Source organism: Pezoporus occidentalis, unplaced genomic scaffold (genome assembly GCF_034315485.1).
Source record: "Pezoporus occidentalis ecotype Australia unplaced genomic scaffold, CSIRO_AGI_Poc_V1 ctg118, whole genome shotgun sequence".
NCBI classification, from domain to species: Eukaryota; Metazoa; Chordata; class Aves; order Psittaciformes; family Psittacidae; genus Pezoporus; species Pezoporus occidentalis.
The window spans coordinates 531,087-555,157 of NW_026912972.1; the positions used below are offsets into that span (position 1 = coordinate 531,087).

The window sequence follows — 24,071 nt, forward strand, 5'->3', positions numbered from 1 at the left end:
TACTCTAGAGATTGGAGTTCACAGGCAGCACATTTACCATGTGGCTGTGTCAAGGCAGGAGCGGTGCTTTTCCTTTACAGCCAGCGCTTTCCTCGTCCATATCTGTCCACATTAAAGCATTGAGGCTGCAAAGGAGGAAGTCAGAGGTCTCCCTGAGCAGGTCAAAGCCCATCAGTTTCTACAACAGACAGAACAGACAGCACTGATGGCACAGCGTCAAGTCTTGTACCTCTCTTAGGCAAATTGGGCAAGGGACCAAGTGTTCACACATACCTGGGGACAAATGATTGTGTAACTTGACTGTGCAGCTCCTCATGAGCAGCATCACAGGGAAACTACTGCCTGTCTACCCATCCCTCCTTATAATAAATAATTTGCCTGAGGAGATGCTGTGGATGCTGCTGAAACAGGGTATAGGGAACATGGTATGAACCAGACCTATGAAGACACATTCCACCCTCAAAGAAATATACTTGCCAATTCTTGAAGATTTGCCTCCAGTTTTCAATACAACACAAAGAACAGGTTATGTCACTGCAGTATCTTCACTGCTGGGGGAGGTTGTCTGCCTGTGTCTTCTTTCATTTCTCAGCAAGAGTGAAGTTCTGCAGGGGAAGGATCAGTAGAAATGTGAATCAGTTACAGCTTTTTAATGCTTGAAATGAGTAAAAGCCACTTCTGATCACACCTTATTTGGAGAAGTCACAGGTATCACAGTCACAGACAGAGAAATACCCGCAGACAAACAGGATTGTGCTTTAGTTCCTTGTAATGGTTAAAAGAAAAAGGCAAGAGAACAGATCTACTGTTCATGTTGATTAAAAAAAGAAGTGGGATGATCACAGAACCAGAGGTATTCTGTTTGGTAGGAATCATGTTGAAATTTCCATCCACCTTGCCAAATATTTTAACAGTTTGATAATGTAATTGAGCCATTATAAGAAGAAAGATTTCTGGGCTCTCGTTGCTCAGAAACTGGGTTGATTTATTTGTTTGGTTGAATTAGGCCTTAAGTAATTGCAAAGTAACAGCTCAGCAGCTGTTCCAGAGGTCAAATTCCCAACACTCCAAAATATTCCACAATTTCAATCCAATTTCATTGCTTTGTAAAGGTGTTTAATTAATAAGTAATGTGATTTTGATGCAGATCTCAGAAACATCTCATAACCATTTCTTCCGCTAGGAAGATCTCGAAGTACCCATCCCAAGGTATTTCATTAAAGAACAGCTGGAAGTCCTGCAGCAGAGGGAGAAAATCCTGGATCAGATTTTGCTTGAGGCTGGATTGCAAGCAGAGGTAAGCATAGCACATACCTACCTGTTAACATGTTTCGCTGTTTTAGTTCATAGCCACACGTGTCTGAACACACAAGCCAGTGACGTTAAAAGTACTTTTGTAGCAGTTAGGAAGTAAAAATATGTTTACAGATAAGGCACAAGTCGAAAATCGCATTTACTTTTCCTGTCTAATAATATCCACTCACATTTTGCCTCTGGTTAAGACTGAATCAACTCTGCTTTATGTGTGTGAGAGTGTCAGAGAAAGGGCAGCAGTTGGACAATTATAGTAGGTGCTTTATTTGCGTAGCTAATTCTCATAGTGTAATTAAGTTCTACTGAAGTCAAGTTGGGCTTAAGTTTTCCTGAACCAGGATTCCAACTGGAACAGGCAAAACTCAAGAGTTCAGGTCAGTGTAAGTGTTAGCATTTGGTTGGTTATAACCCCTGAACAATGACTCCAGTCTCTTCTGTACAGCTACAGAGCTGCAGCTGCTAGGAGGAGTAAAAGATTGAATTTTGGCAGAGCAAAAGTCATTACATAGAAGTACACGAGTGCTCTGGTGGAGACTGTTCTGGATTTGATATACTTCTGACCTTCTGGAAATAGCACATTGCCTACAAGCAGTCAGTGCTAACCCCTTGAAATAAACAACTGTGACTACAGGTCTAGACAGCTTTGATTCATAGATGTTACAGCCATAAGAGTTAGTCCCTGATCAGACCACTTGGTCAAACTGCTGCACTGCCTCAACCAGTGAATTCTCCACCAGTAACCATGCTGGTGAGGAAAGTCTGGATTGATTCCACAAAGCAATGGAGAGAAGGTTTCCAGGGAAAGAAACAGCACCAGTCAGACAGAGGCAGGCTGCAGAGACAGCATAGGCTCTCTGCTAGATTACTTTAATGGGCAGCTGCAGTCCCCTTGGCCTCCACGGTAAATCTCTGAGTAAATTCTCTGCTCTTCTAGTAGTCTGATGGCCTGTAGAGATGCTCTGTTTCAGCACATTACATCTGGAAGCCTTTCTGTTTCCCACAGTTTTGCTCTCACCCCTTTTTAGCATAGCATCCAATACAGATGAGACTATCTGATGTGCAGCCAGCTCACCTGGGAGCACGGGGCTCCTTTGCCAGGATGCCCCAAGAGACACAGGATTCAATAAACACAGATAATCTCACACAGTATGGGTCCAGTATCTTGTGCTGCCTTTCCAGGTCAGTCACCACTGGGATTGCTGGAGGGCTGTCAGCACTTATGCATGCACCATAGCAAGTCACAAGCACTCAGGAGCTACTAAGCACTGTGTAACAGACTATGGTATTCTTCAGTGTCCATGACAGTGCTGTTACAAGCAGTCTAACATAAACCAAACACAGCTGAGTTCATCAGAGGAGTTTTCTCTGCAAGTGACTTTTGCTTCTATGTAATTCTCTTTCAGAAAGCCCTGCTGAAAGTATAGCGTAGTGAGCACCACACAATATAGAGAGAAGCATTAAATCTGAACTGACTCCAACTGGGGGATTAATGTCAAGAAAGGACAATAATCAGCTGCTTCATGGGAAGCATGAAGGGTTAACAAGATATTGAGGACTGAGAAGGGGGAGTCCCTCTCTCCAGCTGTACTGTTCTGATCTATTTTACCCCAGACCTTTTCTACTTAGGTTAGGCTGTCCAGACCTGGGCTGGATCAGGACAGCCTGTCCTGTTCAGCAAGAGGGCTGTGGTCCCAGCAGCACACCCAGTGATCCATCCCTTTAGAGAAGTGTAAGGAAGATATCCCACAGCCCAAGAATTTCTTCTTTTAACAGGAGAAAGACCTAATGTTCTTTGTGTCTTTTCTTCTAAAATGGATAAAGTCAAGCAGGATGCATAAAGCATACAGAGCCATTCTTCCCAGTGTAGCATCAGGCTTTCCTCATCGCACATCAACTCATCAAGCTCACTTTCTCCTAAAGGTCCTCAGAAAAAACACATCTCAAGATAGCAAGCTTCAAAAGGTAGTTGAGGAGAACACTAGGACAGGATTTGCTGCTGTTTGTGATAGGAACATTTCCACAAGAGATTTCATTTATTCTTTCCTTTGCTAACTGAATTAGGCTATTAAGAGAACACACAACTCTAATGCTTGTCTTTAACCATTCCTTCTTGGCTGTGCTGTTGAAGGAACCTGTCGAGGCCATGACATTTGAAGAAGCCATTAAAATTATCCAGGTTGCAGAACGGGCTCGCCAAGGCCGCTGTCGAGCAGCGTACATGAAGCGAATTTACCTTGCAGAGAAGAGGGCAAGACAACCTAAAGCTGAGATCAAGACGGGTCTGAATCCAGATGATGCTGCCACTCGCATTCAAAAGGTGAAATCTCTGATTTAACAACTGTTCTGGCAGAACCAAGTGACAAGGTTTTGCTCAGAACAGCAGTAGACAGAAACACAGCTCACAGGATGGAAACCATTCCATAATGAGAGCTTCCAGGGTGCCTAGCAAGGTGATGTACATCATTTAAACCACTTAACAAAATGAGACGGGTCTCTAGATGGGAGATCAATGGAAACAGTCCTGCCCTGGCAATGCAGGATGACTTTATAACCTAGATGTTGTTTTTCCAGTCTGATTTTTATGACCTCAGTTGCTCCTTCTGGCATCCTCCTTGGAATCCAGTGCATCTCAGAGAATTCATGCCTTTTCCTGTGATCTCCTGGGAAAGACTTCATTCCATACCCAGAAAAGATGGCAAAGGGATATCACTGTTGAATTCAGCAAGAGTCCTTACACATGTAATTCAGCTCAGTCAGAGAGGCAAACAGGAGCTCAGTCTAAATCTTAAGTCTCAACACTTTGTGTTTGAAAACCTATGTCTGCCAGAGTAAGGGGACAACAAACCTCAGGATTTGGTTAAAAAAGAAATAGCAGATGGCAACCTGTTAAAGAGCAATAGTTTCAATTGTATATTGTGCCTTTCCTTCCTCTATTTGTTTTTTCCTGTGGCTGCCACAGTAAAGGAAGCTGTAACAAGACCCATTTATCTCATTAGAGCTTTGTTTACAACTCAGGTTTGGCGTGGATGTGTCCAGCGCAAGAAAACAGAGAACCTGAGAGAGGAGGAAATGGTGTTTCTGGGGATGGTGAGTAGTGCTGCCCTGAGAACACAAACTGCCACAGCCTCTCTGCTCTTCAGGCTTCTGTAATTTAGCAGAAGATGAGAAATTAAGTTCTAAGATTCTTCCTATTTTTAAAGGGACCTCTAAGGAATACAGAACTAAACTGAGATGATGGATGGCACAGAAGTAGTGCTATTTGTCTTACGCTGCATGCTTTTGTGCTATATATACATGCTCCAATGTATATGGCAGATGTGAAAACAGACAGTGTAGAATCTGCCCCAGGTTCTAGGGAATTGAACACAGAGCAAGGACGTTTGATTAGTCATTTTTTAACTCAGAATTCCAATACATTTGAGCTGCCTTTTTTCTGGAGTAGAATTAAAGCAACAAAATCTTCTTTGACCTTTTTGCAAGCCACTGCATATGTACATCAAGAGCAGGGAAAAGGGACCTAAGAACTGCCATATTAACCCAGCAATATCTCCAAAAATCCATCAAAATGTTCCTCATGTTCATACTGCAAAAGCACAGGGAAATGAACAGCTCTCCATGGTCAGTTAGAATGCACGGGGTGAAAGAAATCAAAGCATCCTTTCCAGAAGGAACCTCTTGGAGAAGGCACATCTCCTCCTCCCACCAACATCTTCCTTCCTAGCAAGTACCTGAGAAAGAGGGTAAACTCTTCACAGTTTTCTTTTGCTACCACTGCCTTTATTAGGCACTAATGTGTGTCAGTCCTCAGAGCTCTCCAACTCCAGTAGCCCTACAAGGGCTCTAGTAAAGCTGCTTCACAGCACCACGTTACAGAAAAATTTATCACTGCTCTGTATTTGGTATATGAATTTGTACCTCCATATTCTGCAGTTCTTAAATTATTAATTTATAAACTAATAACTTAATTTTGAATTAAAACATGCTTACTGCTTCTCCCAGGCTATTTGGATTATTTTCTTGCCCAGCAATGGAGTTGCCCTTAACTACATTATAGGTTTATGACAACTAATTATACCTATAGCATACATCTGACAAATATGTATCATCAGTTAAGAATGACCTTAAAATCTTAACTTTAGGAAGTAACATATACATTAACCTAAGCTTTGCCATGTTAAATACAGATAACACCTTATGGATTATTGACTTTAGTATCTGCTGGTCATTAACAGTAACTGTGGCCAGCATAGCTGAACAGAGCTTTGGCTACCTTCTCTGTGTAAGACAGAGAAGATTCCCAGAGATTTTAACTAGCCCAGACCTAAAATGGTAAATATTTGGGATGTACTGAAAATTAATTAGAAATCACATCTTTAGTAAAACAAGGGATTGTTTCCTGTCAAATCCCATGACAGTTTCTGCTGAATCTTAAAACTAGAGTCTTAGGAAGGAAATCTAAGTCTGGTGTCAGTTACTGGAGGGTTCACAGCCAAGCACTCTTTTCATGGTGGCCGATAGTAGGAGTAACTGCTTAGTAGGATGTAAATAGCCTAGTTTATGAGGAGGAAACCTATATGATCATAGGGATGAAAGGAATTAAAACAAAACGTGTATAATGTATTCATTTCCTGACCTCCATTCAGGAGCAAGAGGACTGATGTTTGCAGCTCTGCATTCTGACTCATTCCTCTTTATCAAGTGAATAATCAAAGAATATAGGGGAAAAAAATGATACCTGTGAATGAAAAGAATCTTTTCCTCTTGCCAGTGTTTTTATATCCCCCATTTGGGTTCCCCTTTTACTTTCCATGCTTCATTCCCTTCTGCTGTGTCCAAAGGAAGCGGGTGGCAGGCAGACACTGGTTCACACTGATAGATAGGCAGCAAGCTCCAAAGGTCAAGTCCCTTTGATGTATGATCACGTCAGGCCTCTAAAAAATGACCACAGATCTTCATGTGTAAATATGTTCAATTTGCTTTTCTAATGCTGCATGACTTAGATAAACGAGAAGACCCAGCCATCCATTATTCCAGGCCCATCCCAAAGGAGACCTGACTTTTACTGCAATAAGTATCATTTCTCTTATAATTATAGCTGGTTTAACAACGTCTGTGTTACTTTCATACAAAGACTGCTTTGCAAAAAGAGTCCATCTGAAGTTCCAAACAATGCTATTTAGAAAATTTCAATTTTGTAGGCCTAAAAGCATGGAAATACATGGAAATACCAAGCATTGCCCAAAAGTCTTTTGCTTAATTCAGTATTATTTTTTTTGCTGTCTACTTGCTTCAGAAAAGATTATGTATCTTTTCTGGAATTCGATTCTATTTCATCCTTTGCTTGATGACAGAGTAGAGGCCTATGTTCCAGAGGTTTTTCTTGGCTCAGAAGTAAAGCTTCATTATTATTATTATTTATTAAAGCTTAATTGCAGAAACAGCATGATTCCCTCAGCACATGTTTTCCTAAATCTCCAATAAATCACAATTTGCAATACTGGTTTAATTTGTAAAGAGAAGCGAGCCTCACTAAGAGCACATAGATCTTGATAACTGTTTCCTGATCTTCCTCACATTGCTGCCACAATGCCGTTTACTACCAGCTCCAGCATGACCGCCGTAACCACAGTTCCAGGCATAGGGCTGTGTTTAAGCCACATTGACATTGCAAAAAAACACATTAAATCGTCTTGAAAACATGCTTGTGCTGTCAAAACCCCTTATTTCCTTGCTCTATTTTACCCTGAAAGGTCAGTTATAACATACCATTGTTGCAGTTTATAAACCAGGGCATACTTCCACTTGTCTGTTTCTGGCATTTATAAGTTCTCCATCACTAAACACCCCAATTGGAGGTTGCTGTGATGGGTTCATGTTGCTGTGGTGCAAACTAGCTATCAGCTTGGTGTAACTGGATGTGTGAACTGGATTTTGGCAACTGCTTTGTCTCAATGTGCTGCAAAACAGCCCAAGCCTAATAGTGGATCTACACTCAGCACTCATCCTAACACTCTACTAACAGGATAGCCCCTGCAGGAAGTTACACTTATAATCTCAGAACACAGCCTGCTGGAAAGAGGAATAGCTGTTTGTAACGTAAAATGTTAGGATAAACAGTTTTCGGTCAGACTGATTTATGGAAGGGTAGGGGGAGCTTAGGAGCAAGGAATACAAGATGACAAGACAAAATCCATCCCTATTTAGGGGCTTAACCTACTGTTACAACTCTGAGACAGGAGCAGTCCAAAGGCCTGGCTATCCCCTTGCTCATTTTCTCGTAATGAGCGCAAGTAATCAATCCCATTGCAGCCAAGTGCTCTACATGTTTAAACAATTCATAGGAATGAGCCCTGCGTGCTTCGGACACACACACGTAAAGTCTTTCTTGTCTCTCAGATGCAGCTATTGATTTATAGTTAACACACCTCTCACACTGCTCTATTCAGTGATTTCAGACCTTACCAGAGAGTTGGTGGCACAATACCTGCTGTGTCTGATTTTCTCACATAGTATTTCCACCATTCATTCTTCCTTACTCTACATCGTTTTTGCATGAAAGGATCTATTTGGTCTTAAAAACAGGCCCTGTTCTCTCCTTGTTACCTCTTTTAAACATACCCTAATTTAGGCATGTTTTCTTGGGTAATGCTTTTATTTATATCTGAGAAAACATTCTACCAAACACTCCTTGTGCTTTGAATTCCTGATAAATATAATTCATTTCATCCAGTCAGGGAAGAAAATCAGCATTTCCCAGAATAGCCTTCTGTGTAAACACCACGGACTGCAGCTACATAAATACTAGATGGGATTTAACCAACTGCTAACTCCACGACTGAGTGACATTGAAAAGGTTTCTTCAGCTCTTGAAAATGGGCAGTTACAGCAGTGGTCCACACCAGGCCGGCTTTTATCAAGCATAAGATTGACTTTTGTTTTACTTGCAACCTGGATGACGTTTTAGATGTCAGCACAAAGTTACATGTTATTTCACCAGGCGTACATGTGTATATACATAGTGATAACTAATCTGTCCTGTTTTCAATACACATTTTAAACCTGCTTATTTTGGAAATAGGAGGATGCTGGGAAGCAAGGCAGCTGCTAAATAATTTGGCTTTCATTGGCTGGAGTCACACTAAGAGTGAAATCACTGCCTGGCAGAGTCCAAAGCATACTTGACATTGTTAATAGAAGGTTAACAGCATGGCCAGGTATAATATCAGAAATAAACATGACCAACATTATCTAAACTTACACAGTCATGAATATGTTTTCTTCACTTCAACTTCACTTTATCTTAATAGAAAGTGTTGCATGTCAATAGTTTTATAAATATATATTCTACAAAACAGTCATTTTTAATATTTTTTTCCAATAAGGCCTCTCCTACTAATGCTTTGTTTGAACGCATATGACACTTTAATTGGCAAAGCCTATTGAAGTGAATCATATAGTAGAGGAGCTTTAATGAATGCAATACATTTTGCTTAGTTGTGCCTTTTTTTGTGCCTAATTTAGGAATTCAGCCATATAATTGATGTGGCTATCACCATTTGTGTACCATGGCACTTAGATGAATACAGTCCTCAGAAGACAAGAGACCTCTTTAAAACACATTCCTTCCCATAGCCAGACAAAATACATGGAGAAAAGCAAGAACCAAACTTGTAAAGATAATTTGCATCACAGTTTAGAAGCCAATAGAATAACAGCGATAAGTAACAGCACCCCAGTTACTTAGGTGGCATGTTCTTATAGTCGACTAGTAAGGATTTACTTGCCCATGTTCACTACTGCTGAAAGTGACCACTAAAACCAATTACTTTAAAACTACTTACTTTGCTTAGGAAATAAAATCCTCCAGATAAGCAAACTGTACTATAGTACTTAAAAGCTATAGCAAAATGCTACACAACTACTGCATCTTTCAAAAGATTATGGACAATCCTCTCTGTAGCAGAACATTTACTGAAGAAGCCCTGTAAAACCATGCGGCATGTGTTTTAGCTGTGCTGTTTCAGGGCTAAGACAAGACACTGCCCTAAATTAAGTACCCAGTAATAAAAGCTGCAGTAAATCTACCTTTCAGACATAATATGAATGCTAGCCTTAAAACGTGAAGTAAAATGAAATGTATTTATTTCACTGAAATGAAGACCATCTTTCCTTGTAAGTGCAGTCGTAATGGAACAATTGAAGAGCAGTTAGTTCCACAGCATGGGACCTGCTATATGCAGAACTGTAGCCTTAAGCATGTTTAGCCAGGCTGCACACCTCTAAGTGCTTTATAATGAACAATAAAGCAGTCTGTGTTGGAAAGAGCTGTTGAGCTGACTAAGCAGGAAGACAGGCTAGGAGAGTGATCTGTGCAGCTGGGTTCCTAAGTCAAAAGGGAATATCCACAGGGACTTTCATCACATCAGCTTACCTGGGAGGTGGAGGAAACCTCTTCCATCCTTCTACTGGTGGGTCTTTTGCTTTCAGGAAACCTAAATTCTCTGTGGGGAGGATGGAGGATAGAGGATAGGAGGAGGAAGGAGCAGAAGAACCTTACAGCACTCCCTTCAGCATACTTGTGACTGATGAGTTGGAATAAAACTCTGCTTTAGACAAATGTCCATTTTGCCTTATTAATTTAAACAAGGATTTTAAAGACAAAGCCTATCAAACATTAGATAAGCATTTTAAGTTAATGGACCATGTAGTCCTATTTTCCCACAAACTCAGGGATCTTCACATTATGTCCCATTTCTACAGCAACATCAATTATTAATATGTATACTTTTGCTGACAGAAGGCCACACTAAAAATGTGAGTTTCGTTATCCAGTTCTGGGTCATTAACTGTGAAAAGCTTGTAAATATAATGGTTTATTCACATGGGAAGCCTTCATTAAGATGCATTATTCTACAACTGATGGGGCAGCATTGCATTATCAAGTTCACTGTCTCCATTTAATATTTGTAATTTGTTTCTAAATGAGTTGCTGTTTGTGGGGCAAGTTAACAAATTTGAATTTCACATGGCCAAAGAAATGTCTTAAAGATGGGAAAATGCTTCTTTACCCCAAGGAAAAGCTATTTATTAGTGGCTTACACTGTCGAATACCTCCTCTTGATTCAGAAGCAGAAACATCAGAGGCGCTGAGAGAAGTGATGTTAGAAATAAATTGGCTTTTGTCTTCCTTAACGTGCATGTTAAGTGTAGAGGGCCATGAAAGCAGCACGCATCGTGCTGTCTCAGTATAACTCTCCCGAGCAAGCATGTGGACGCATGGAAAGTTGGTGTGCAGCACTACAACACTGGAAGGCAGGGGTCGAAGACTGGCCAGCGTGGAGGCATTCCTGCTGGAGCTGTTTGAAACCATCCTCTCACACTGTCCATCTACCTTGGCACTCCTCCTTCCATTGCACTGCCTGTCTTCTCTTGCATCCTAAGGTGGCCAAAGGTTTTTCAGACATCCTTTTCTTCTGATGTCTGCTCCTTGACAGGAGAACAAACACTCCACCGGGGCTGTCATATAGATGCTGTCTCTGAAGATGCAGGAGTGCTTGAAGACCTTAGTCCTAGGTTTTGACATTGTCTCTTCATGGCACCATTTCCTCACTGTTGTTGAGTGCTTTCCTCCTCTTCCTCCCCCAGAATAGGAGCCAGTGTTTGGCTCCTGACATGCGCCAGCCTCCTGGCCTTCACTCAAGAACAGACTGCGGTGCGTATGTTCCACATTAGACAGCCACAGATCCTTCAGGACTCATTTATCACTGCCAGCTCTGCTCTTCAGTTCATGCTCTCCCTCACACATCTGAGCTGGAGCGTGTTACTGCCAAAGCTTTTCCACTGCAGGAGGAGCCCTATGTTTGGCAGCTTTCTCCACCAGCTTTAGAGGATGTCATCTGCTGGTAATGCATCTCCCTGCTACTCATTGCAACAGCATGCCTGGCAGTGCCAACTCCTGCTCAGATCGTGTCCTTTCCTGCCTGCTCCATCATCTTATCTTGTTGGCTCCTCTCAAGCACCTTACCCTCCTCCCCAGTTTATCTGCCTATCTAGGTCTGAGCCAGCTCTGCTTTCCCAACTATGGAAACAATTAAGGAACAGCACATTTCACATTAGCCATGTGAATGCCTTCTCCTCCATGCAAATAAACCCTTTTCCATGTACCTTCATTTAGGAAAATATTCATAGCATACAGATGAATACGATTAGAAAAAGAAGATGGTCAAATGAGAGTATAATCTTACCAGTTTTCCCTGTTCCCATTCAGTACTTCCTTCAGTGAGTTGTCAAAGATGGATAGCTGGACTCTTGTTGGTAGAAGCGGTTCCTCTTCCTTTAATTTTCTTGTAGGAAAGCAGCTTTTGGAAAAGGAAATGACAAAAATATGAAGGGCAAATACAAGAGAGCTCTTTTCATAAGCTCTTCTACAAGATTATATCTGTACTTCAGCCTTAGGGCTCTGAGCACAGCTCAATATATCAGGAGATAAATTGATAACTGTGTGGCGCTCAGACAGGTGCCGTACAACTATTTACGCAGGGCTTGGCTGGATTTTGCCAACCAGAGCATGTTCTGTAGCCTTGTTGCTATCAGCATCCAAGCCAGCTGGATGCTGACTCAAGTGAAGATATAAGGTAGTATACAGAGACATGGAAGAGTTGTGCTGGCTCATGTCTTCAGTAGCAGCACTGCTGCCCATACCTCTAGGCAGTCGTACTGATGGGAACTTCTCTAAGAAGCAGTTCCCTTGAGCATTGCTGTAGTGAAACAAATGGTTGAGTAGGAAACTGCCTAGAGGGAAGGGGATCTTGTTTCTAGATCTCAATCTGGGAAGCAGGCCTCGTGGGTGCTTCTCTGGTTTCCAAATGAGCCCTGAGAAAGCATCGTCACATCTGGCTATTCTGAGGTTCATTTGATATTAGTGAGGGAGATGATGCTGAAAAACAAAAGAAAGAGTAAAAACAAATGCTGGTGAAGATTGGAAACACTTTCATGGAAACTGAGAAGTGACCAAAGGTGACATCTCGGGGTGAAAGGCAACATTTTGGGTTATAGGCTGCTGAGGCATTGGCAGAGGGTGCCCAGAGAAGCTGTGGCTGCCCCATCCCTGGCAGTGTTCAAGGCCAGGTTGGACACAGGGGCTTGGAGCAACCTGCTCTAGAGGAAGGTGTCCCTGCCTGTGGCAGGATGGGCTTTAAGGTCCCTGTGATTCTATGATGTCTTCAGGAAAAGAGCACATGCAGCTGCCTTTTGGAAGTGTGCTGCTCCTCTTTTTACCTCCTGAATCTCTTCTCCCTGGTGGCCCTGACAAGTCACACATTACAAATGCAGGGAAAGCAGTAAATTGCCTTCCTGCACTGGGCCTCTGCGCTTACTTTGGACAGTGTGCAATCCCACTGTATCCTTTCCGAAACCAAACTTGCTTGGCACTTGTTAGTGTTTTTTGGAACCTGGTCGAAGCACAGAAAAAGTTCTTAAATATAAGCTGGCCCAGCCTTAGATGGAAGCTTTTTTGTCTTTACAGGAGACCTCTGGAATTAGAGCTTGGAACACACTAGAAAATACATCACCAGAGCAAGAAGCATGCATTCCTAAGTTAGGCTGAGATGTGCTGATTAAGGATCAGTTCTGTGCATTCCAAAGGTTTCCACTTTTGGCCAGAGCAGAACTATACAGAGGTTTTATGCAAAGCAGCATTCTGAGGCTTTTGTTCACATATGCTGCCACCTATGTCAGTCACCAGCTTTGAAGAGTAAACCACACCGTAGTACAAAACCAGGTTATCATCTGTTCCAGTCTTAAATCTGACATATACTATCAGACTATGATTAGTACTTCCCAACTATGTGGAAAAAAATCCTTCTGGAATTGCAAATAAAACCCCAAAGCTAATTTACAAGTTAATTTTCAAAAGAGATTATACTGCCAAGGTAGAAACAGCTCATAAAACACTGGGAGCATCTCAGCTTTATCAACCACTGCAAACTAAAAATGCAAGGTTTCAGACCACCCACACAGGTGGGATTTTTCATGCTTCTGTATTTGCATACCAGCAAGACTTTCATTTTCCTCTCTCAAACTACACATGTAAAAGCAATCACAAAGCAGAAGTCAATGTAAGACTTGAAGCTGGCTCAGGAGCCCTTCTTGCCAAGGTTATCAAATCATGGGAAACTTGGGGAGCTCTGATTTTTATTACAGTGTTTGGGGGGTTGTTTGTTCTTTTTGGTGGCTGTTGTTCCTCAAGGGAAGTTGATTTCCTACAGGAATAGGACCAGCTGCAACAAAATACCAGGAAACCAGTGACCAAGCAGTGCATATAAAAATCAAAGTGAACAAATTAAACACAATGCTGGCTAATTAAAACTTACCAATGGGAAGTCCAAACATTTGGAAATTCAATTAAAAAACCTCTGGCACCCTTCTGACATGGATAAAGTTGGCATTTGCAGAACAGCAGCTTTCTCACCTGTCTCATTGAGATCCTAGGATCCCACGCTGAAGGGTTGGCTTTGTACATTTCAGTGTTGTTAATTAATGCTGAAATACTAATAATAGACCATTGTGTGCATCCTGGCAAGTTTTATGAGTACAAGATTTTTCCTGGCTTACTGCAAAGAAATTAAGGCTTAAGCTTAGATTCGCTGTCAGCCTGGCTTTCCAGTTCACACTAAGTTCTTTTAATTAATCTATTCTATTTTCTCCTCTTGTTTTCAGAGCCTACCTCCTCACTTAAAGTCAAAGAGTATTCTGCAGATGGATGCTGGGCAAGTAAGCACCCTGCAAGGTGAGATCCAGGAGAGAGATGATGAGATATCCATCAAAAACAAGCTGAGAGAAGTGGAGGGGCTCAGCATCAAGGAAACTCTCCGGGATCAGATTGGCCAGTGTTTCATTGAGTGCCGGTGAGCAGAGATAGACACTTAAGCCCATTTGCCCCAAAGAGCCTGATTTTGCAGTTCTTACAAATTGCAAAATCCATGTTAAGGTGGTGATCCTGGTCCCAGCTGAAGAGCTAGTACTGTGCCTGCTACAGAGCTAAGTTCCTGAGCAGCAGGATTCCTAACTGGGGAAAACAGAGCAGTGATACACTCCTAGCACAGTCCAACAGGGACCAGAGGTGCATCTTGAAAGTCTGACTGCAGAATCAGGTCCACAGACATTAAAGTGCTTTGGAATTACATGAAACATACTTAAAGTTGAGGAACACTATCTGAAAGATAAGGTTTAAGAGAAAAAGTGCAGTTTTCCATGAAGTAGAAGTATAATTATTTGCCATAGCAAATCACATCACGTCACTGGTTCTGCAATCCAGGTGCCTGCTGCTGGTATTATCCAGCAAGCCAATATGAATATGAAGTACTTTTGTACTTGAGGCCTGACCTTCAAGACACTCCTCCAAATGTAACTTTACTTAAGTAGTGCTGCTGATCTCAGTGAAACTTCACGTCTCAGTAGAGTTAAGCACATACACATTTTAAACCAAGTGCTGACACCTATAGTTCTCTCAGGAAGTTTACTTTACCCAAAGAAGTTTTAAGACTGGCAATTTTAGTATGGCAGTACTTGCACTGAAGTATATAGAGCCTTGTACTAATAGGCTGGTTTTATGGTATAAGTGTTTTTCTCCAGGACTTACCCCATCAAGAGGGTTGGTATCTGAAAGTAAATAGGGAAAGCACCCTAAAGTTCCAGGATTTAGCAGCAACATTTCAGCTGCTCTGCATTAAACTGCTCTGCAAAAACAATTCCAGTGTTTCTGTGTCTTTAGCTGCTTGGTGATGTTACAGACCTTGGTTTTGTCTTGTGGACTAGTGTCATGTCCATTCATCATTCAGTGTACTGGACCTGCCTTCAGCATGCAGCTTCCAGTTGGAAACACAAACGCATTCTGATGAGATCCTGCTCTATTTATCGCTGGCCTGCTTTAATCAGGTTTTAGTGGCTATATGACAATATAGTGTTTGCTAAGAAAAAAAGCATCACCATAACTATCACAGATCTGCCACTATATTTCTATAAAAGCTGTTTTCTCTTCTGTCTCTTTTAATACTCAAAACTCCAGCATGTTTTTTCCCAGTCTAGCTCTCTTTTAGCAAGAACTGTGATTTTACTAATCTCAGTTATCACAAAGCACTTCCCCAGTCCCTAAATCAACTCTGTTCCTAGGGCAGGGTCTGCACGGTTCTTGAGCTGCCATTTCCTGCCACTCCCCACAACTCTCAGCATGTTCTGAGGAATAGAAAGATCTTATTTCCTTTGCTAAATATTACTCATCTAATAGCAATTCTCTAACACAGGTCAATTGTGTCCAATTAACTTGACTCTAGAGCTTGAGGAGAACTAACTGAAATACTGTGTGAACCCATAACTGTGTTTCTACAGGAGATTAGCAGAGAACAGGCAGTGTCCCAGAGAATAAGGCTGAGCCATAAACCTCTTTAAAGACAGTTATGAGACATTATTGAAAGTAAAATCCGTTCCATGGAGACATGTAACAGCAGAGCCATCTAAGAGTCTAACCAATCCATTTGGAGGAAGCTGAAGCCATCGTTCAAATCACGGGAGGTGGAGAGGGATGGCTGAATGAGCAGTTCATCAAAACCCTTGCTACCTAATGTATAAACCACCTTGGTCTCATGTACCTACAGAAGCCTCTGAAGATGTCAGGTGGAGTGTAAACGCTGAGCTTTCTTATTCAGTAGCCCTTATAAGTGAGATGGGACCTCGTTGCTACATTTATATCCCACATGTGCCCAGGGGCCCAACTTTATGTGACATTTCAGAGATATAGGCAGACGTAGTCAGTATCCCAGCATATAAATATGCTATTAAACAAGTTATAAGGAGTTCTTTAGCTAACCTTTAAGTTGTCTGCTCTGGTCTTGTCAGGTTCAGCAGTCTTGAATCTCATCTAGACTTAAAAATTAACAAAGATTAAAGTCTGAATATAAGCACTACATTAACCGACCTATATAGCTTTACAGATATGCTTTCCCGAAGCCAGTGATTGTATTAAATGGGACTAATATATACACACAGAGTTAATCAAGGACACCACTGCTTACAGACAAGCCTTTATGCATATGACAAGCTGCTGCATATGAGATTGACAAGGCTGGAGGGGAGCTGTTTTCTGAGTCTAACAACCACAGACAGAGCTGCTTCTCTACCCAACCATCTGAAACAATCTATATTAATAGTTAACCAGAAAGCAGTTTTAAGCTAAATCAGACCATTTTGATAGAAAACAGTTACAGAGATTCTGCAGGTACAGTTATGTGGCATGCCCAAGTGCAGCGACATCTCTGATAGCACAGAGGCAGTAACAGACTTGTTGCTGTGAGAGCAGTGTTTGATCACACTCCCTGTTTCTCCTTTTAAACTATCATGATCTCTCAAAATCAGCAAGCCAAAGCTAGACAGATCTCATTGATAAAAGCCATTGTGATGATTTAGCAGTGTGGTAGATAAAACCCCGTGCCCAGTGAAGCCAGTGGGAAAGCTGCCATCAGCTTCAGCAAAGGCTGGACATCACCCAATAGCTTAGTTCATTGGAATCCGGCTGAGTGATGCAGTGAGTTACAGGGCTGAGAGGAATCAGAGTGAGCTCCCTGCCATCACGCTTTTCACAGGGGGCTTCTGTTTAAGTGTCCAGAATAGTTTTACCCACAGACACATTCACTTGCATCCAAAATAGGTTAAAAAGAATTACTAAACCCATCAAATTTCTCCCCATGGGAGCATGTTTGTCAGGCAGAGCCAAGCGTTCTGTGTGGTGCCTGCCAGAGACACTGCAGAACTAGGAGTTGTATCTTGCTCCTTCCTGCTGGAGAGTGGGCCAGAGCTGCAGATTTACATTATTACCTGCCAGGATGTATTCTGGCTCTGCACTAAGCCACACTGCCAGATCAACAGCTAAATGTAGCTTATAAATTATTCTTGTAACTAGGCCTTTTGACAGAGTCTCCTATTTTCCATCCTCTTTTAAATAAACAAGATAGTTCAGGGGGGAACAAAGATTCTTTTGAATAAATTTTGCTGTACGTACTAAAAAAATAAACCCAAACTTCCATATTTTATCCTCCAACTGGAAAGGGATGTGCTAGGAAATGCAATTAGCAAGTATTGTCTTTCAGCACAGCTGCTCTTAGATTACAAAACCAATGAGCACATATTAAACTTCTCCACTTGTAAGAACTGCTATGAAGATTTACCGCCTTCTTTGCACAAGGGAACAGGCATGTCTTCAGTCAGTTCAAGAGCTAAACAGCTTCTTATGAGGGTAGGTTCTAAAGGAGCAAAATAAAGCAAAACCCGAAGGAATAGATAAATGAAAGTGTTCCAGTTGCTTATAGCAATCCTACTACAGAGAAAACAAACAATTTTGGATAGAACACTGTGCATTTTGCAGCCTTCCCATGCATCATTCAGTTTATCTGTGTTGACTGCTGTGGAGCTCTTATTTGCCTTGCAAATTACTCATATAAAGCTTTCTAGACTCCTCTTTGGCCTTGTCTCTTTGCACCATATGAATACTGCAGTACAAGTGTTCCAGAATTAACAGTTGCCATGATTATATACATCTCAGCCTGGATTTTAATCACTTGACTCCCACAGATTCTGTCCATTAAGAACAGAGTTTCATATTAAGATACAGCAGTTGCATAGCTGGGGTTTTAGTTTCAATTTCCTGTGCCATTGCAGACCAAACCCATTTTTCTCTAGTTCCCCATTTCAAGTTTTGCACTGCATACACTAAATCCATCATCATAGTCTTCACCACTCTTTACCCACCAACAGTTCCCAAATCATACATCTTCCTCAGAGTCGTCCCTAAATTAAATCTTAAAAAGGGTGAAGAGAAAAGGAGACAAGGATCCCCTTATTATACAGACAGATATAGTAGCATCTTTGTCTAAGAAAAGTCTTCTCTGACAGAAATCAATACAAAGGATAAGAAATCAAGATGAGGTTTTTATTACCAGAGATAGCCTCAAGAATCACAGGGGAGAGCCTAATACACAGGCTTTGCTCTAATGTGTCTTATGCCCTCTAGCTGTAACAAATTACGCTGTGGATTTCTTGGAGGATTTATATGCCAATGCTCAGTGCTCTGGGGAGCATTTCATCAGTGGCATTGCTGACCTAATAACAGGGGATCTAAGTAATAGCGACTTTTATGTATGTTATGTGTTATTCCCACAGATTTGGGGATTGGTTTTCTGGAGGAAGGAGGAGGCTAGGGGTAAATGTGCTTTCATAATAGGTTTACACTTTACTGATTAGCTTTGAATGATCTTCTCGCTCTGCCTGCTGACTTGAGTACTGTCAGGAAAAGAATTGGCCCAGCTTCATGGTGAGTGAATGAGGCTCCTTCTGAAGCAGGGGGTTCCTGCGCTTTATTTATTCATTTGGAGCATTCCTGACAGCCAGCCCAGGCTTTGATGCAGAGGAAAGGGGAAAGAAATAGGAAGTGATCATGTTATATTTCCCTTTTTCACAAGGCTGTTTTGTTGAGCTGAGTTTACTGCCAATATGCCTGTCTATGGGAGTCCCTTGGTAGCAGGGGATGGGGAAGGGGGAGGCGGGAGGAAGATGAATGAGGAGAGAGGTTTTGCACTGAAACTCCCCAGAATAGGGCAAGTATTCATTTGTGTCAGGTACTGCCTGTATCACATTTCACACTCTGTACACACTGCTCTTGATGAAGTTAATGTTAACGTGCATGAGAAGGTGCCAGGCAATCCATCAGCAGCTGAAGCCTTGCCAACAGGACAGAGACAGATGAACATAGGCAGTGCCAAGCAGTGCCAGCCCTCCCCACACAACTCTGGTTCCGAGGAAATTGTCACTCTAAGTCTGTCTGGACCCATGTTGTTTTTCAGTCCCATCTGGCTCATCGTTCGTGCCCTCAGCCTGCCAGAAGTGCTTTCCAAGTAGCACGGATTGCAGTCTCTATGCAGTATGGCAACAGCTCACAAAACAGCTGATAGGAAAATTGTTTAATAACCAAGTTTAGTGCAGTGAAGCACTGTGCAGACAGGTCTCTTAAAGAGCAAGCTCCAGTCTGGAAATCCTTGGAACACAACCAGAGACATCACAGTCCCTTAATCACAGTTCTTTTCCCATACGATGCCCTGTTACTCTGGAAGGTGCATTCCCTTCCTCTCTGCCACTCCAGCAAGGGCATTTCTTCTGTAGGAGCCTACCAAAAATACCTCTCTGATGTCTAGTACTTTATATTCAGCACAGACAGGAGTTACTGCCCACAGGAGCCATTTATAGGTGAATGATGAACCACTCTCTTTCACCTAAACCGTATTGTCATTACTTGTTTTCCCTGTCATCATTAAAGGATTGTCACACACTCACAAGCCACTTGTATGTGGCATCCCACTTGGAGCTGAAACTACTTGCCAGAAGTAGCTGTGAGCTCAACATAAAGATCAGGATATTCTGCAAATGGGGAGAAGTGGTTGTCTGAAATGTCATCTGGTGAGCATGAGCAGAACTAAAGTAGAAAGAGGTCTGTATCTGCCCCATGGTTTTCTCCTGTCCTTACCTGATCACTGGGGTTGAATATGTCTCCTCCTGTCCTCTTCTACTTTGTGCGCTGAAAGCCTACACAAACCAAATTCTTTAGGGAATAGTACAAAACAAGCTCTTTCTGAAACGCTTACAGCCAGTCTGGGTTGTGTCTCTTCTCTGAGTCTCCTCATTTTCCTTGGAGGTGAAGACAAGCTCTGTGGGACCCAAAGCTCTGAAAGAGGATAGCACAGGCTGGGATGTCTTCCTCTCCCTAAATACTTGATCTTCCTGCAAAATTACAGATACATCAGTATGAGACAACGTCCATTTTCTCTGTCAGTCATTTCGCTTCTGTTTCCTGACAGAGCCAATAACTTCAGATTCTGCAAAGGCAGCAATCTCCATGTCCTTACAGTCAGTGCTGCTACAAAGTGCCCTCCAAATGCCAACAGGCCATTATGCAGAAACAGCTTACATTTAACATCAATCTCCCTGACCATGGCTAAAGCCTGCTCCCAGATATTGGACTGTACCTCATGTAGACAGTCAAAGCTAGCTGCAAAATCCAACAGAGCCATGACAGCACATAGCAAAACCTGCCTAGGACCAGCATCAGTGCTCTGACAGCTCGGTCATGCTGAGCTCCTTGCTGCAAGCAGCCATGCTGCTTAGTTCAAGTCCCTCAGGCATCCCTCAGGGATCGGTGTTGGGACCGGTCTTGTTTAACATCTTTGTCGCTGACATGGACAGTGGGATCGAGTGCACCCTCAGCAAGTTTGCCGATGACACCAAGCTGTGTGGCTCGGTTGATACCCTGGAGGGAAGGAATGCCATCCAGAGGGACCTCCCCACGCTTGTGAGGTGGGCTGATGCCAACCTCATGTGGTTTAACCATGACAAGTGCAAGGTCCTACACCTGGGTCAGAGCGATCCCAGGCACAGCTACAGGTTGGGCAGAGAAGAGATTCAGAGCAGCTCTGCGGAGAAGGACTTGGGGGTGTTGGTTGATGAGAAAATGAACATGGGCCGGCAGTGTGCGCTCACAGCCCAGAAAGCCAACCGTATCCTGGGCTGCATCAAAAGGAGCGTGACCAGCAGGTCGAAGGAGGTGATCCTGCCCCTCTACTCTGCTCTCGTGAGTATTGTGTGCAGTTCTGGTGTCCTCAACATAAAAAGGACATGGAACTGTTGGAACAAGTCCAGAGAAGGGCCATGAGGGTGATCAGGGGACTGGAGCACCTCCCGTATGAAGACAGGCTGAGGAAGTTGGGGCTGTTCAGCCTGGAGAAGAGAAGGCTGCATGGAGACCTCATAGCAGCCTTCCAGTATCTGAAGGGGGGCTATAGGGATGCTGGGGAGGGACTCTTCATTAGAGACTGTAGTGATAGGACAAGGGGTAATGGGTTAAAACTTAAACAGGGGAAGTTTAGATTGCTCATTCTGGCAGATGTCTTTAGGGCTGGAGTGAGCAATAGAATGGAATGTAAATGCATCACTGGGCTTACCGGAGGAGTACCAGAGCAAATACTCCACCAGGTTTCTTTAAACAGAGAGAAAATAAGTTATCATAAGCAGAAGGATTGTTTGTATATGGCAGGAGAGAAAGGAGCCCACAGTTCTTCAACCTGTTTTCCCATTGTTTGGCATCATCTAGCTACCTTTAACAGCAAACGAACAGCACTGCTTCAGTCCTTCTTTCTTGCCTATGGGAACACCACACTGTCCTCTTAAAAGTGTGAAAGCCTCTAATTCCAAAGGAGGGACAACTTCCTATGTCCATCTGCAGTTAATCTACTTCATTGGGTGCCTAAGGATTTACAGGAGACATGGGACACCTCTGGAAGCTTCTGTGCAGTGGCAGAAGTTGCCTAACTCAGTGTATGCTATAAATTTACGGGTGTGCTGACATGAATGGAGGCAGGTTGATGGCTCAGGGTGGGGGGGGATCAGCCAGAAGCCCCTGGATTCATATATTCTCATACTTGGTGAAGAACATATAAATCTCAGTGGCAGGTATCTGAAACAGTAAGACCGGTTGAACCCTGGTGTCATGCCTCCAGAGAGGCATTGATAACATCACAAGATCTGCTTCCTAAATCACCACAAATTCTGAAATGTGTTGGCTTTCCAGTACTGTAAGGCTCCTTACATTTACACTTCAATTTGATTACCACTTCTCTGCAGTGATTAAAACCACATGCAAAAGGACTACTGCTGAGCCTTAACTTTATGCATTGAACAGTCAAAGTTTGAAATAATGAAGGAACAAAAAGAAGATTCTTAAAACATCACAGGTGAAAATCAACCTTCTCAGGGAGTTTTCAACATAAGAATTCATCCTCATCCTCATTTAATCACCAAGTGCACTGATGCTGCATAAGCGCATCTTCGTGAGCTTTCAAACACTACTATTCCCTTCCAGATTAACATGCAGATATCTCAAATCCTAAAGTCATTAGTGATCTTCCCTGGATGATCTCTTTTCCATGATAGTTTGCTTCCTGACTTCATTGCTGAAAATAGGGTCAGGTCCTGATACTGTTTAACACAGCTAAGGCTTCATTCTAAGCAGATTCCTATCAGCTTCCAGGAGGATTTGTAGAATAAGACACTTGTTTCTGAGGAAGTTTATCAATATCAGGGCTTTCTCAAGGGTGTCACAGGCAGAAACACATATTCTTGCTCCCCAGGCAATTCAGCACCAGTGCAATATGGGGGTAAACTATTCCAGTGCCATGGCACTTTGGGCTTTGTGATTTCCTCAGCATCCTGATGAGTGCTCAGAACTTCAAGCATCTGCAAGCACATCTTCATCTCTTCATCAGGCATGATTTGCACTGCACACTTCTTGCCATGCTTACATATAAATTACGCATTAGCGACATTAAAAGCTCATTCAGAAAGCCATAATGACCATGGTTCTTCTTCAGACCAGTCTGTCCTCCTCCACTTCTCAACCTGCTTGCTTCTAAATCATTTTGCCCAGAAAGACTTAACCTTTTCCCCACCCCCTTCACCCCAGTTTCTGTCTCTGCAGTTTCCAGCTCTAAAGCCCTAAACACTCCAGTGGCTGTAGACCAAAAGCAGGATTGTCCAGAGCCTACTTGCTCAGCCTGTGGAAGCAGGACTTTTGACAGGGACAGCAAGGACATTGCTGTTCCACAGGGCAAGAAGAAACTCCATGTTCTAAACCTTGGGAGAAAAAGGAGCTTCATTTAGACATTTTCATGTATTTAGCATAAGCAGAATTATGCCTTTAACCTGTCTCCATCTTGGGAAAACCTGATTCATTTGACCCATTATTTTCAGACATGTATATTGTAAACCAAATACCAAACACCTAAGCTTTCAGTCCAAATAGTTAATAGCTTGACAAATCCGTGGCCAGCTGAGAACCAGAGCTTTGTAATGGATAGTGTCAGGCAGGGACACTGGGGAAGCGCTAGAACCAGAAGTGGAAAATCACTCCAGCAGGTTTGGTGCTGTCAGTTGCTGCCCAGTGCACTGCATTGCACAGCTGCTCACAGGGAGAAGAACCCAGATGAGGTTATTCATCAGGGGTTAGTAATACAAGAGGGAGGAGAGCACTCACGTACTCGAGGGACATCCCCCAGGCAGCTCCAGAACAGCTACCGATAGATGACAGGAAGCAAGTCTTGCACGACCTCCCCCCCGCCATGCCCAGTCATTGGGCTTTCCAAGTTCCTCTTTTGGTGCCTATTTTTTCCAGATATTTTATAGGGATCCATAGCCTCCCCATCACAGACCCAGTTCCAGCAGGCTAGGCAGTGTGCTGTGGAGACAACCATAGGTGGAGTTCTGCACATACAAACAGGACACCTCTTTATTCTACCTCTCTCACTCACCAGAGCACAGTGTGGGACATAGGAGTGAATGGACGCAGCACGTAAGGCCAAAGCACTAAGCATCAGCACAGGCATTTGGGGGTACAACTGCTGCTCAGGAAGAAGAAATCAGAGGACCAAAACCTCAATCTTAGTACAAGGACAAGTTACTCTGTCCTGTCCTGCTGGTCCTTCTATCACTGTTCTTGCCCATCCTGAGCACTGTTCTGTAGGATGAATTACTGGCTTCATTTGCTGCCTGCTTTGTGATTTGCAGCACTGCAGAAGCAACACTGAATGTTACAACACACTTAGATTAGATTCCCTTTTCTGCCTTCTTCACGTGGCTGAAAATGACCCACAGATACCAACAGTCCCTTG

General features: G+C 42.7%; 1 protein-coding gene across 1 annotated transcript in view; it reads left to right on the top strand.

Annotated features, from left to right (window-relative positions):
* IQCA1 (IQ motif containing with AAA domain 1) overlaps positions 1-24,071 on the top strand; it is a 95,224-nt gene that overhangs the window by 11,808 nt on the left and 59,345 nt on the right. The window contains exons 3-6 of the mRNA XM_062642250.1: positions 1,184-1,297; positions 3,443-3,631; positions 4,330-4,401; positions 14,032-14,219. Coding sequence (XP_062498234.1) covers positions 1,184-1,297; positions 3,443-3,631; positions 4,330-4,401; positions 14,032-14,219 — 563 coding nt within the window. The remainder of the gene's footprint in view (positions 1-1,183; positions 1,298-3,442; positions 3,632-4,329; positions 4,402-14,031; positions 14,220-24,071) is intronic.